Source organism: Ursus arctos, unplaced genomic scaffold (genome assembly GCF_023065955.2).
Source record: "Ursus arctos isolate Adak ecotype North America unplaced genomic scaffold, UrsArc2.0 scaffold_17, whole genome shotgun sequence".
NCBI classification, from domain to species: Eukaryota; Metazoa; Chordata; class Mammalia; order Carnivora; family Ursidae; genus Ursus; species Ursus arctos.
The window spans coordinates 45940548-45956326 of NW_026622841.1; the positions used below are offsets into that span (position 1 = coordinate 45940548).

General features: G+C 45.7%; 1 protein-coding gene across 11 annotated transcripts in view; it reads left to right on the top strand.

Moving 5' to 3' along the window:
- Positions 1–15779, top strand: part of TMEM241 (transmembrane protein 241) — a 108288-nt gene that overhangs the window by 84353 nt on the left and 8156 nt on the right. For 4 of the 11 annotated variants that reach the window (XM_057313194.1, XM_057313190.1, XM_057313192.1 and 1 more), the window contains 2 exons: positions 13825–13889; positions 14052–14169. In XM_057313194.1, coding sequence (XP_057169177.1) covers positions 13825–13889; positions 14052–14160 — 174 coding nt within the window. In that variant the 3' untranslated portion in view covers positions 14161–14169. The other 7 variants (XR_007189944.2, XM_057313191.1, XM_044382883.3 and 4 more) reach the window with 4 other exon arrangements.

Genomic DNA, 15779 nt, shown 5'->3' on the forward strand with positions numbered 1-15779 from the left:
CAGCCTAAGACTCCACCCCCTCTTCCCGTAACCTTGGAAAGCTCACTTTCTGTGTAGCTGTTAGTATTCCTTGTGTCTTCCTCCTTCTGTGGTTATTCAGCACCGTAATGCATTGGGAATGGTCTGATGAAAATAAATGATTAAACCCAATGAAACCATGCTGTAAAGTGACTTTTATGTCGAAAGAGTGTGCTTAAAAATCTAATTACGGCTATGACCTAATTAAATCCTTTTTCACAGTTTAAGCAGCTATGGCAATGAGAATAACTTCATGGAAAATTAAAACCTAGGGGCAGCGCCTGATTTCCTTTACAGTCTCTAGCTGGGCAACAAAAACAGCATGTGGATGTCTTTCCATGACATCACTGTCGCAGTGACAGGAACTTGAAGTGGCAAGTTCGGGAGCTGCCTTGTTATTGTGAGCTGTATGGAAACAGTCAGCAAAGAAGTTAGTTATCTGGGAATTCTTTGTTTATGAATAAGGTTTTCCCAGAGGGCACGTGGGAGGGGAAATACAGTTGTGGATTAAAGAAAAAAAAATTAAATTCCATTTCCCATTGTCAAAATAATTCATAGGGAAGGGAGTGATGCTAACGGACATTTTGCTATTTTGGATAAGTTTGTTGTTTTCTTGTTTCCAATTATGCACTCCTAATTCTTTTCTGGGCTATTTTTAGTGCTATTGACTATCACAATGTTCTCTGCTGCAAAAATATGATAACAATGCTGGCTTTCACAACTTCTGACTTGAATGAATTTGCATCAGTTCATTTACTAAGGAAATACCCCGAATTTCTATAAATTTCCTGGCTCCAAGGCTTATATGTCATGTAGAATAACTAAAATTAAAGTGATTTTTGCAACGCAAAGGCGAGTTGATTGGGGACATTTACAAGGCACCTGTCAGAGGATGCGGTGATGTGTACTTAGTTCACTGTAGGCTAGTACTGCATAAATGAGTGCTGAGTGAGTGCCTCCATATGCTGATCTTGTTGTACACGGCTTTGCGGGTCCGTGCACTCACATCAGACACAGAGGAAGGTGGAATTCTGCAGGTATCTCCTCAATACCTCCCGCCACCCCCAATAATGCTCTTAGGATGCACGATTGTCTTTATTGTTTCCTTCTAGAGACCCTCCCTCCGTATCGCTAAAACTAGATTCCGCAAGGTGTGGCCGAGCCCAGGGTCGTTGGCAAAGAGCTCCTCAGGCCCTGTCCGTGCCCAAGGCAAAGCAGAGGGCAGGCTGGGGGCAGCAGTGAGTTGCCTGTGCCAGGGGAGAATGCGCGGCCGTCGGCAGAGCTAATGGAAGGAAACCGCTCTTGGAAAATCCGAAGGAGCAGACATTCATTATGGGAAAGCTGGGTTTTGACGCGTGATAGAAAGGAATGCCCCGTGGATGTGAAAGACGTTTAGTGATGTTGTTTTTGTTTACCTGTGAGTGTTTGTCCGACTGTAAGGCCCGGCAGTGAAGTACAAGCAGGTTGTGCTTGTTTCTTTGACACCAGCATAGCCAGCCAGCCAGTCAGATATGCAGCAAGGAAAGTTTTTTTCACTCAACAACGAATTGCTTGGTACCATGTAAACACAACCAGTGTCAGACTGTGTGTGTTAATTTTATTGTTGGTGGGGGGTGTTGGTGGGGGGAGGTTGTGAGGGGAACAGGATCTCCCTGGCAACACCTCCACATCTGTCCTCCCGTCCTGTGACTTCTGGGGGCAGGGGGCAGGCTCCTGTGCAGCCCCCCAGCCACATCTGTCTCCAAGGAAAGTTCTATCCTGTTTCTTTCCTGCCTCACCTCAGGCCATTCATTATTCCCTAGTTGGGGCTTTGTGTGTTTTCTGCACAATTTTCCAGGCGCGCTCCATGTTTGGCCCAGAATGTGGTAGGTGATTGGACAAGAGTTGATAAGTAAAATACCCACCACTGTCCCTCACCTCCATGTCAGGAGAAGAAATATAAGGGCAAGGATCAGGCTAATTAGAAAAATCTTAATAATCGGGTCACTCCTTCCCAGCCAGCCACCTACCTGGGTGTCAGCCTGTGAGCGCCCGGGAGGCAGGGCATATCTTACTCAAAGTTATATCCCAACTCCTGCTGGAGTTCCCGGCTCTCCATAAATATGCCTAAATAATGGTAAAGGGTCGATGTGTTCCTAGATGCAAAATTTGAACTGTAAAGAATTTGGCGACTGTGAAAGTGCCTCTTACATTTTTTAGTAGAAATGGAATTAGGGGCCACTGTTTTCAAGTCTCTGTTTCATCTTTTGTACAGTGACTACCTCACACCCCCCAAAAAAGAAAAGACTTTACTTTTTTTTCACGCGGCGTTCAATTTATCTTCTTGGAATTAGAACACTTTGGATTCAAGGATCCAATCACCCGTTATTATCTCTGCACTGCCCTCTCTGCTCCCCAAAAGGATTTTCACCTGGGAAAACGAATGTTTTTCTTCGGGTGAGAGTAAGAGGCGTTCTCATGATATTGGGCCCTGCATCCTTACAAATCCTTGCCTTACAAATCGTACTGTGAGCATCGTTGACACTCCTGTAGCAAATTGGCAAATGTTTGTGACATTTGGCTGCGCTGTTCAGAGTTCAGCACTTTGCGAGGGAGGAGTTTGGCAGTTATTCGGCATCATCTTTCATTTTGTCTTTTTTAAAGATTCTCTTTATTTATTAGCGCATGAGCAGAGGGGAGGAGGCAGAGGGGGTGGGAGAAGTAGACTCCCCACTGAGCGGGGCTCCATCCCAGGACCCCGGGATCATGACCTGAGCCAAAGGCAGACGCTTAACTGACTTAGCCACCCAGCCGCCCCTAAGTTTTGTCTTTAACGGATGGCTAGAGCTCTCGAGAAATTAGAAAAGGAGTCCACTCCAGGGAACTGAGGGTTTCTTCGCACAGAAACTATGTGTTTCTTCTCGTGTACCCCACAACTGAGCCCACAGTCCGTGATCAGTAGATGCTTCTTCGTGAAAGTACTCTCTGCCCCTGCGTCGGAGTTGAGCCACAGCTGCGTGAACCACTCAGATCTCATTAAGTCCTGACGCATCTTCCACGAAGTCAAGGATGGTTATTCTTTTTTTCCTCAACATCTACTCAGGCTGTTGACTGTTCACTCTACGAATGATGTAAAGCCTAGCTGGGTTTCCGTACTCATGCTTCTTAGAAGTTTTTTTCTTTTCCCCGGAAATTGTTTTTCAAGTTGCTCTGTTGGGACATGTTACATTCAGCAAATGTATTCAGTAGAGATTTATAGAGTGATGAGACAGTAGAGAGTAGTGACAGATAGCCCAGTTCTTGGGAGACGGAAAGACCTGGATCAAAATTCCACCCTAGCAATGTAACCTTGGGAAGATTACTTTGCCTCCATATGTATCAGTTTTCTCACCTGTAAAGTGGGAATCATTATAGGACATCATGGAAATGTTGCAGGGATTGTATGAGATAATGTGTGTCTCGAGCATTTTACATTGGCTAGCATAGTATTACTTGAAAAGAATGAGCCTTTCCTTCGCAGATGGAGAAACGTTTGAAGTGCTGTTTGCATTTTGGGTTCAGCTGCAAATTCAGAGCTGTCGATCTGGGTTGATAGAGAGCATTCACTTCTGTCTTCTTCCATTTTGCCATTCTGGTGTCAAGAGAAATCTAAAATGACCAGATCCAAGTGACACCATAGGTTTCAAAGTGCTTTTTTCAATTTTTCAAATAACTCAGAGAACCTAAGTTATCATTTTGGTAGTTCTACACAGGTGTTTATTTAAAAAACGAAGAAGAAAGAAAGGAAAAGAAATATCAGCCCTAAAGATTGTTGGCTGGGTCTTCAGGAGGTAAGTTGTGGCTTTCGGCCTGGGCTAGGTTAGCTGTGAGAGAATGGGGCATTGAGACAGAAGTGGTATCAAACCTGACGGAGAACCTCACACCCACCAGAATGGCCAAAATTATAGAGACCGACAATATTGAGTGTTGACAAGGATGCAGAATAACATTTCTGGCTTAGAAAACACTACAGCCAAACAAGGTCTGTGTTTTGACGGAGCAGTCCCACTCCGGGCACGTACCCCAGAGAAATGAAGGCATATACGCACATGTACACTTCCTCTCTCTCATCTACCTGTAATCCATATATTTTGTCTGTAACCACTGTCTTTTTAAGCTTCTTGAAAATTCTCACTGGAACAAGTCAGCAAATTAAGAAAACCCCCCAACCCCTTTAAAAAAAATTTTTAAGTGAAAGACTAAAATTTAATCCCTGAGAAATACTTCATAATTTCTTTGTTTCTTATGGAGGGGAAAACTCAAATCCAGAGAGGGGAACCGGCCCGCCTGAGGTTCCAGTGAGTCTGGGACTCCCAGGACTCCCAGGACACTGCTGGCCTGGCTCTCCCACAGACACGGGCACGAAAGCAGATGCTCACGAGATTGGCGTGGGCTCTCGTGACATCCGAGTGCAGGCCTACCTCTGGTGTGCTGATCAAAGGATGCGCCCGGTCGTCCTGGAACCAGCTGCCCATTGTCCTTAAAGAATAGGATTCTCCGTGGGAGTTTTTTCAGTACCTTGCTAGGAAAAGGGGGTTCCCAGCTATTGTTTTTTTTCTCTCGGTTTTCTTTCAGCTTTGATGGTGGCCACTATTCAACTCACACTTTGTGCCCCAGTTGAGACCCAGTGGCTTCAAGTTTGCTGACTTGTGGGTACTGTTCCTTCTATGTAGAAAGCCCTTCCCCAGCTCCCTCACTTGATAATTCTTACTTGTCCAAGATTAACGTGGGCATCGTCTCTATGTGGGGCTTGTTCCTGTAATATCCAGAGTATACCCGTAATCTCAGCACTTAACATATTCCGTTGAGACGATTTGCTTAGTGGCATCTAGAAGCAGCGAGCCTGCATAGGGCGCTGTGAGGGCAGGTGCTGGCCTGTTTTCTCCTCTCTGGTGCCTGGGGAGGTGCTCAGTGTGTGTCATTTGGCCTCTGCTTCATTCCAGCAATACCTCAAAGCCCTGTTCCTCCTTCACTTCCAATTCGGTAAAAGCTTCTTCTCAAACAGTTAGTCATTGTCGTTTTAACTTTCACTTTTTTAAACTCTCCAAAAGAGCAAGGAATAATGTCTTCGCTCGTGCTGTCATTACAAAATGCCACCGACTGGGCGGCTGGAGCAACAGACATTTATTCCTCACGGTTCTGGAGGCTGCAAGTCCGTGATGAAGGGCTGGTGTCTGGAGGCAGCTCTCTCCTTGGGTTGCAGATGGTGGCCTTCTAGCTGTGTCTTCACATGGCAAAGGGAGAGAGGGAGCAAGCTCTCCGGTCTCTTCTTACAAGGTCACAAAGCCCATCATGAGGAATCCCCCTCCCCATGACCCCATCTAACCTCAATTGCCTTCCAAAGGCCCCATCTCCGTATACCATCACATTGAACATTAGGGCTTCAACATATGAATTGGGGGGTGGGGGTGGGGCACAGTTCAGTCCATAGCAGAAGAGCTCACTGACATTTTGCCGAGTGCGCCAAGCTGTAGCGCAAGAGCTGAAAGCCTTCATGGTTTTTGTAAATCCCTCAAATGGAGTTGGGCTGTCGGGGTGAATCTTGCGCAAGCGTTGTACATTCCTCAGGAGTTCTCACTCTCAGATCTTGCAAAACTGACTGTGACCCGGAGCCAAGGCACAGCCCGTGATGTCATGGCCTCGCTTCTCCCCACTGATATTGTTGGGATTAAGGAAGGAGGCAGGTTTAAAGCAGCAAAAGGGTTTTTACCAAATGGGCACTACGTTTCCTTAAAGCCTGCAAGGAGGTCTGGATGTATATCTTTTGGCAAATCTATTCTTTTCCCTCCATTATTACTCAGGATAACAATAGCATGAATTGAACTTCTATCAAAAGGAGAAGAAAAAAATCCCCAGGCCTTGGAGTAAATATAATTATGGTGCTTTTATTTAAAGCTCCTTTGAGCTTAAATTTATTTCATTTCTAAAAATAAACTGCAGCGATTAGATCAGTCCTTTGAGTGTATCAAAACAGCTCAGAAAATTAAACACCTTAGCCACATGCCCTTCCTTTCCAGAAGCACAGAGCACTGTTTAGCTTGGGAAACTGATAGAACTTTTCAATCAGCGGGACAAAATTTTAAAAATAACTTTGGCAGAAACCAATCATTTCAAAAGTAAGTCTGTCAGTAGATGAGTACATTTACTGAATAAAATGAAAGTTGAGAAAAAGTACCAGAATGGAGAATCTATTGACCCCACGCCAGGTTGTCTCTGAACTGAGTTTGAGAGGAAGTTAGGGTCATCTCAAATTCCGTTTGTCTTCAGCAATTGGATGGTCTAAGTATGACAGCATTGTTTTGCTCTTATACTACTTGGCAAAGAAGCAGACTTGGCATCTTTATAGCCTCTTTACTTAAAAAACATCGTATATGATAGAAAATCAGACAAATCAGGCATTTTAGGATAAGCTGAAGTGGAATGCCCACAGAGAGAGACAAAAGGAGGAAGCCCTCCAGAGGTACCAGGAAACACCACATCAGTGTCCACGTTAATATGGCCGCTTGAGAAATGTGACTGCTGAAGGGAAAAGTCTGACACCCAACCTGGGAAAGAGCTAACACCTTCTGCACAACCATGCCGGGAAGTTGCAAGTCCAAGAGAAAAAAAGGTCCAAAGGGCCACAGAGTTTTGAAGTTACAACCAAAGGGCCAGTGTTAGATGGTATGATAAGACACACAGGTCTTTTCAGTACATAGCACGTGTTGGAAAGTTCAAAGTTTTGATACTTAAACTCTACTACCCACTCCTCTTCCCTTCTTGGATGTAGACTAAGAGAATACATGCACGAGGAATAGTAGGCAAGTGGGAAACAAAGTTGAGCTGAAAATGTCAAGAGAGTTGAAATGTTGAAAATGTTTAGAGACTTAAGGCTTTCTGCTCCTTATAGGAGGCATGGCTTCCTCGCATCCTCCATTTCTGTCCCCGACAGGTGGAGACAGAGACTCCAGGGAATTTTACTGCATGGATTCAAGAGAAGAGAGAAACCATTTAGAGTCTGGGTTTTGTGTGTAAAGCACTAGAATCCCACTAACTAATGTAATGAGCCTTGGTAAATGTACAGCAAGATGAGTAAGGCTTCCCATCAGAGTGAGCTTGGATGAGAGTGAAATGCTAAGAGGCAGAAGAGCTTCCTCTCCCATGGGCAGAGAGAATCATGTGAAGAACCTGAATGTTGCTCTCACCACCAGCTGCCTTATTAATCCCCATCAGTTGCGTCATACCTGAAACTGTCTGACAGAAAGAGGAAGGTTGTGCCTTTGAGAAAGTCCTGTTGCCCCAGGCTGGTGTGTGTGTGTATGTATATATAATATATATATGATATATATAACATGATATATATATCCTAGACTACGGTAAAAGAACAAAGGTAATTAAAATTGTAATGATGAGTTAATAAGATTGTCACTGATCGGGAAGATGTTCAGAGCAAATAAAATAAAGCCTCCCTACCTTGCCTTACCATGACATCCAAGGAGGCTCTAGGGAAATAGTGGTTAGCCAAGCCTGGTTTGAAAACCAGTAGCTTACCATTTCTCTAGGTCTCAGTTTTCTTATCTGTATAATAAATGGAGACCTTTTACTTCAGAGTAGAGTGTTGTACATTGTGACAGGCCAACATTCAACTGAAACAACTAGGGGGGAAAAGCAAATAAATTGCAAAAATTGTATTTTTAAAGAAATCAGAGGGGTGCCTGGGTGGCTTAGTTAAGCATCTGACTCTTGATCTCAGCTCAGGTCTTGATTTCAGGGTCATGAGTTCAAGCCCCACATTGGGCTCCACACCAGGTGTGGAGCCTACTGGAAGAAAGAAAAGAAAAGAAAAGAAAAGAGAAAAGAAAAGGAAGATAGGAAGGAAGATCAGAGACCAGTGAAAGCAATGAGAACCACATAAATAAATTTCCAGAGAAGGAAGGACCCTTCCTAGGTATACTGAGTAACACAAGGTCTTTTCTTCAAGGTGGTTGGGTGGGGGCGGGGGAGATCTTGCTGATTTTGGGTGGGGGCTAAGGATCTGGCTTGCTCCAAGAACAGCAGACTGGACACAGTGTCACAGGATTCGTGAGGCATAAAGGGGAAAAAAGAATGGAGAGAACAGAAGAAATCGTGAGAGACACAGGGGAAGTGGTCAAAAAAAATCAAATGTATGTGTAACCGGAGTTCTAGAAGAGAGATATTGGGCAGACACAGTATTTGAAGGGATAGTGGCTGAGAAGTTTCCGTCGCTGCCGAAAGATAATCAACCACAGCTTCAAGAAGCTCACCAGACCTCAAACAAAAAATTCAAAGAAAACCATACTTAGGCATATCCTAGTCAAACTGTTGAAAACCAGAGATGATGGGAAAATCTTATAATCACCAGAGAAAAAAGACAATGGAATAACATCTTTAAAGTGCTGAAATTTTAGGGGACAGACGAGGTAATCTCAACAGTCCTATTCCTCTATTCCTGTTAAAGAACTGACCACCAACCTGTTCAACATTACTATGAGTATATTTTGGGATTTACTGTGTGGAGTTTTCTAGACCCCTACTAAATATATGTGCTTATTTGATCTCCAATCTTTCCTAAGATTGTATGTATGTATGTATGTATGTATATTTTTAAGTAATCTCTATGCCCAACATGGGGCCTGCACTCACGACTCTGAGATCAAGAATTGCATGCTTGGGGCACCTGGGTGGCTCAGTCAGTTAAGCATCTACCTTCTGCTCAGGTCCTGATCTCGGAGTCCTGGGATCGAGCCCCATGTCAGTTCCGTGCTCAGTGGGGAGTCTGCTTGAGGATTTCTCTCCCTCTCCCTCTATTCCTCCCCCACTTCACACTCGAGCACACTCTCCCTTTCTCTAAAATAAATCTTTTTTTTCTTTAAGCTGTAAAAGTTTTCTAGAAATGGATTTTCAAAAAGCGAGCAGGAATTGTGTGGGGAGGCCTGTGAAGTTGTTCCAGGCAGAGGGACTTTGCTGAGCAAACGTGATGGTATGAAACCGCGTTTGAAACACTACTATGAGTTTAAGTGGGAGGTGCGGGCTGTCACTGAGGCAGCGACCGTGCAGGCCTTTTCTCTGTGCTGCAGTCGGTCCCTTTTTCTTAAGTTGTGTTTAAACAGCAACAGCAAAGCGATAACAAACAACAAGCCCAACTTTCCGATCCCCCCCAATGCACGATTGTCTGGCAGGTTCCCACCAACCACCACTCCCCATTCTCTTTCCCTTGGACAAACAGAAAATTTGTCTTAGGATCGAAATACATGTTTAGAAAACAAGCCTGATCTGCTTTAAATACCAAAATCTGCTTCAATAACACAGAGGTTGTGACATCCGCTGACAAAGGCAGGAAGTTCAAAGGCCCGCTGCCCCGCACGATGTATTGAGCTCTGCTGTTCTTGGCATCTCTCAGCCCGCGGCTGGTCCTGGTGTTTGTTGTTCAGATCTGTGTGTGCGACGGAGACATTCCTCAGACCACAGGACTCTTTCTTCTAGGGGGAAAATTTGTATTTTTAAACATGCTTTCTGAAAGCAAGAAAAACAATTGCTCGTAATGGCTGCTACTGAAGTCTCTTGAATGGCAAGTTCCAAGAGTAACCCAAAGTCTAGTTCTTGAGCAGATTTTAGCCATTTTAAAGGCTTAAAAAAAAAAAGTTTACACAGTGACTGACATCTGTCACCAGAAGTTTTTCAGCATCCGAAGCTGAAACTCTGTCCCCATTAACACTAACTCCCTACTCCCAATTCCCCCCAGGCCCTGGTAACTTCCATCCTACTTTATGTCTCTACAAATGTGAGGACTCTAGGTACCTAATCTAAGCGGAATCCTACAATATTTGTCTTTCTGTATCTGGCTTATTTCACCTAGCATCATGTCTTTAAAGTCCATTCATGTTGTAGCATGGGTCCTATTTGCCTTCCTTTTAAAAGGCTGAATAATTATGTATGCACCACATTTTGCTTATCCATTCATCCATTGACAGATTATTGGGTTGCTTCCAAATTTGGGCTATTGTGAATAATACTGCTATGAACATGGGTTTGCAAATATCTGTTTGAGTCCCTGCTTTCAGTGGATTCTTTTTTTCAAAAAAAGCCATATGGAGAGGCACCTGGCTGGCTCAGTTGGTAGAGCATGCGACTCTTGATCTCAGGATTGTGAGTTCAAGCTTCATGTTGGGTGTAGAGATTACTTAATAAAATCTTAAAAAAAAAAAAAAAAGCTGTATAAAGCTGGTGTGGGCCCTTTCTTGAGTTTCTGGCTGTGAGAGAAGGCTAACCTGCTGTGAGGGTCCCAGGCCTCTGGTGCCTCCCTCTCTCTGTCACAGTTCCCCCACCTGTGATCTTGGGGAGTCCCTTCCACCTCTCAGGTCCTGCCTCTCAGTGACCATGGGTAGGACACTGCACCCGGACATGCACCCTTAGCTACTCTTGGCTTCTGTTTGTTCCTCGGTGGAATTGGAAGTGGACTGGACCCTTGGCATGAACAGGTGGATCATTCCCACCTTTGAGTGTTCTTCAGAAGCCTGTGACATATAGAAATCTCTCACTTTGCTGAGGCATGAATTTGAACCTCACACATGGTGAGGTTGATGTGTGGGTGCAAGTCACTTAGTGGGCAAGTCTGGCTGGCCAACGGCCCAGTGTCTGCCTCTCAGGCGTCATTGACCACTACTCAACCCATCTTTGGTGGTGACTTTTGTGAAGTGGTAGAACTTTGGTGAGTGTGTGTGTGAGAAAATGCCTCCAGAGCTGACTGCTAGGGCTGGCAATGCAAGCCAAAGAAAGTAGAGAAGGCTACGAAATCGATGGTTCTTACTGAGATCACGGAGTGGTCCGTTGAACTTCACTGTAGCCCCGTAGTGTAGACAACTTCACCACACGTTCATTACAGAAATAAGACATACCTATTTGTGACATTTTAGGAGTGTCTCAGCCAGCCGAAAATGGGCTCCTTGAGAGATAAAACTTTAGAGACGTTTGAAAAAGTGCCTTGGGAGCAAGGCAGGAGACTGTACAAACATTTCCAGGAAGCGGCACACGGCAGAGGCTCCAGTGTGGCTACTCAACCAATCTCGGTTTCAAGTAAGGGCTGTTTGGGAAGTTTTAAGATGTGTTTTTCTTGGCAAGAGGTGCAGTTAGTAGGAGTAAGCAGGCTAGTTGTCTCACGGCAGACGGGATTCGTCCGGAGCTAGAGAGGTGCCTGGAGGAAGGGAGGCGCATGTCCCAGGCCGTGAGGGCTCCGGGCCACGTGGGAGGTGCAGCCTCATGCGCTGGACAGCCTCACGGGCTAGACGGCCTCGCGCGCTGGACGTTCTCACGTGCTAGACATTCTCACGGGCTAGACGGCCGCAGGCGCTAGACATTCTCACGCGCTGGACAGCCTTACACACTGGACGTTCTCGCGCACTGGACGGCCTCACTCACTAGACGGCCTCATGGGCTAGACGTTCTCACGCGCTGGACGGCCTCACTCCCTAGACGGCCTCACAGGCTAGATGGCCTCACGCCCTAGACGTGCTTGCACGCTGGACGGTCTCGCTCCCTAGATGTGCTCGCAGGCTGGAGGGCCTTGCGCGCTAGACGGCAAGCCGCAGGAGAGAGGCCATCCCAGAGTAAAGGACGAGCCCGTCAGAGAAGGCCATGAAGAGCTGGTGAAAAAGGGGCAGAGGGCCTGAAGATGACGATGAAGAAGGAGGAAAGGCCAGTTGGACCCTTCATAAACGCAGGGAGGTGTTCCGTTACACCAAGCTGCCAACACCGCGGCCATCTGTCAGTAGAACGGAGCCTGTTTCAGCGGTTCTAAGAAATCCCCAGTGGCTCCATCCCAGGAAATAGCCAAGTAGTGGCAAGAGTAAAGAGGGATTAACAAGCTGAGCTTTGGTTAAGACTAAGGAAGGGAAAAAAAATAAAAGAAAATGACAGTAGAAGTAATAAAAGGGAAGGTAATAAAATAGGCACAAATGAGAAAAAAAATAGTAATTTTTTTTTCCCAAATAGCGAAATGTTAATGAGTTGGAAAACCTAGAAGAAACAAATTTTTGGAAAACATGAAAATGACAAACTTGAATCAGGGAGAAAGAGATTTTAGGACGGCGGCTGTTAAAGGCCAGCCCCAATTAGAAGGCCCAGGACCAAAGGCGTTCAAGTCAGAGTTTACGGTCTGCAGTCAAGATCACCTTCATCCTTTATAGGAAGCTAAGCAGGGACGTGGATGCACTAACTTCTGGGCTCAGTATAACCTTGTTTCCAAAACCAGACAGTTGCATGGCAAGCTAATAAAATTTGAGACCCCCCCCTTCAGTTATGACCATAGATGCAAAGGTCCTAGTATAATGTTAAGTGAAACGAGGGGAGGGGAGGAGAACAGCTGCCATCCATCCTGCTGTTGAAGATACCCGCCCCCCTCCCCCCAGCGCTTTGACAAACCTCTCTCCCCTTGTTCTTTGGGTTCTGCTTTGCAACTGTCTCACTGACCTGGTTGCCATCTCATTTTTGTTCCTGAAGACAACACAGGTCTGTTTTGTTGTCAGGGTTTTTGCTAAAGATGAATAAAAGAAGCAAACAGAGAGGGACCTCAAGCGAGTCAATTACACGGGTTCTAAAACCTCACAGAGTTTCTGACTGAAGATTCCTTGTTTATATTTCCAGACTTCTGTTTGAGGTGGCAGATGAATGAGGATGAGACTCATGTAGTCATACTCCTTCCTTCTGGCCACCTGCTCGCTGCCTGGTTCCCAGTTTGGAGACCAGAGGAGGCCTCCAGGACAGCATGATGGCTTTTCACATTTCCCAGAGTGTCCAGCGTGAGGGACCCATCCCACAACAACCTGCTTCTGCTTCTCATTGCAGGAAAGCAGGTCCTTAGGCTCACCTTCCCAGTGGAAGCTGTCCTGCATTTTAGAATACAGAATTCTGGGGGAAAAACATCTTTTCCTGAGCAGGCATTCCAACTGGTGACAAAGTCGGGTCTTTGGTTCACACACACACTCTCTGTACCAGCTGTTTAGTGATGCTGTGGGCGTGCGAGGCCCATTACTGCTGTTCCTTAGACTTTCCTGTCATTTCTAGTTCTGAGAGATGTGGGGGTAACCTCTTCCCTCTCTTTTGGCTTCTAGGTATTTGCAAATAATTTTTTTAAGGTCATTTATTTTTTTTAGTAATCTCTGCACCCAGCGTGGGGCTCAAGCTCACAACCCTGAGATCGAGAGTCACACATTCCTCCAAGTGAGCCAGCCAGGCGCCCCTGCAAACAATTAATGATTTAATTGTTCTCTCCCCCAGGAAGCACGTGGCTTCTTTGAATCGTATCATGGGCCAGAAAGACAGGGCATTAGAACAGCGGGAGAGATGGTGCTGTGGGCAAAGGCAGGATGACAGCTAAGTTCTTATCTGGAGGATGTGGGAACCTATGAAAGAGCACAACTGGCCTTGGGGATTATTTCTACACATTGAGACAAGATGGAAATGCATATTCTTACTGCCCCCTGCCCTGGAGAGAGATGGGTGAGATGTTGGCTGTGTGCCTCCTCTTTGGAAGAGTTGGGAAGTTAAATGTTCCTTTGAAGATTCTCACCTCCCAAACAGACTAGGACTTAGCATTTTCTCCACCAAACGCTTAGCTCAGAGGGAGCACTAAATACAGGGGCCTGGCAAGTGTGTGGGGAAAAGGACGTGAAGTAGAAATGGGTGATATCTGGGATGTGAACTAACATGAACTCAGCTTGTAAACAAGGACTCTGGAGAAGGTTACCGAAGTCCTGCTGCTCTGATGGCCTTTTGTTGAAATTATTTCTACAGGTCATCACAGCTGGCTCATCAGTATTGCTGTTTGATACGATCCTGACCAGTGCGACAGTGGGATGGTGAGTCTTCTGCACAGAGAGCAGAAAAGCAAAGTCATTGTTTGGGTTTCATCAGGATACTAATTTTTTTCTCTCAAATGCTGAACAAAGGGTGTTTGGGGTCTATGTTTTATTGACCTGTAAATATACATTCTGAGGAGTACATATATCATGACTATGCAGCTTGATGAATTTTCACAAACTGATTATCCCGAACCTGCTACCGCCAGCATCCAGATCAAGAGACAGCATCGCCCACACACCTTTCAGCCCCTCATCCGCACAAGCGTAAGCACTACTGGTGAGCCACGAGTTTTATATATTTTATGTGATTTTCCCAAGATTTTATAGCTACTATGATTGGACAAGGATTCAAAACCAGACCAATGTGTGTCCAAGGTCCCATGACCTTCACGTACGTCCTTAGGACTGACCTGGCAAACACCGAGAATTTACTAGCAGTGTAGATAGTGTCTGGTAGAAGTGGGTCATGAGGGAGGTGTAAGAGAAGTTGGCCTGTATGTTCCTCTTCCCACCAGTCTGATCATCTGTAAAGAGCTTCTAGATAATTCGACAGCAACACAGAACAAGCATCACCCAGGACAAGGAGCATTACCCATTACCTTACCTCTCTTGTTCAAGGGCTGACATGGAGACCTAAGAATGTCCAGTGAAATGATACAGGAAAAAGATCTCATTGTCTTAGGTTTTTTAATACTATAAACTATAATTCTATCAGCTAAAAATATTTATTGAGTGACTGCTGCCTGCAATGTAAGACATCATTCAGCCCTCAAGGAGGGGAAGGGGCAGGGAAATTATAGGGATAATTTGTGGGAGAAGATAGCCATGGTCTGAATGCACGGCGAACGTGAGGGCTGAAGGAAGGAGAGAGGACGGCCATCAGCAGGGCTGTGGAACTGGCTTGCACAGGACCTTATGCAGAACAGGGAGGCTTAGCGAGGCTATGGGTGGAAGAGGATTTGGGCCTTTTGGCCCCGGGAAGACAGGGAAGGGTGGAGAGGCAGGAGGTGCCAACGGTGAGAGTGAGTGATTTGGAACCGGAGCTGGGACTGTGGGGCAGGGAGCTAATCTTATGCTCCCTCCTTCTTCCCCTGCACCTGTCCTTCCAGGAAGGCATGACCCCCACAGTGGGCAGGTGACATCCAGAAACCCAGCTGCCAGGCTATCCTGGCACATTCCTGGGACTCTTCCCCAAATGTCTGTATCTTCACCTCCATAGTGGTAGTGTACATTCTTTTTTTTTTTTTTTAAGATTTTATTTATTTATTTGACAGAGATAGAGATAGCCAGTGAGAGAGGGGACACAAGCAGGGGGAGTGGGAGAGGAAGAAGCAGGCTCATAGCAGAGGAGCCTGATGTGGGGCTCGATCCCAGAACGCCGGGATCACGCCCTGAGCCGAAGGCAGATGCTTAACCGCTGTGCCACTCAGGCGCCCCTGGTAGTCTACATTCTTGACGGTGGTTTTCTTTCTCACAAATGGGCCTCCAACAACTCTATTTTGTACGGAATTTTGGAATGAACTTTAAAAACCCAGGTGTGGGACTGAGTGTGAGAACTAGAGGAGTGAGGCGGCTCTCCAGCAGGGAGGAAATGCTAAGCCCGAATATCACAGCAGCAGTCTGTAAGAGGCCAAGTCTCCAGGCTCTTTCACATCCTGTGAACTTTATGGTATGCCCCGAACAAAATGGAAAGAAAGGCTGTGTGTACCCAAATCAAGGAAACAGCATGTGTGATTATTGCAAAAGGAACCTTGACTTTGGAATTTCCTGATTTTTGAGAACCCTTGAGTTTAAGGATGGTGTGTTTTCAGCCTCAAAGAATTTTCCAACCACAAAGCGAACCACCAGAAGAGGAGTGTCAGACTGGATTTCAGATTTCCTGTCTTT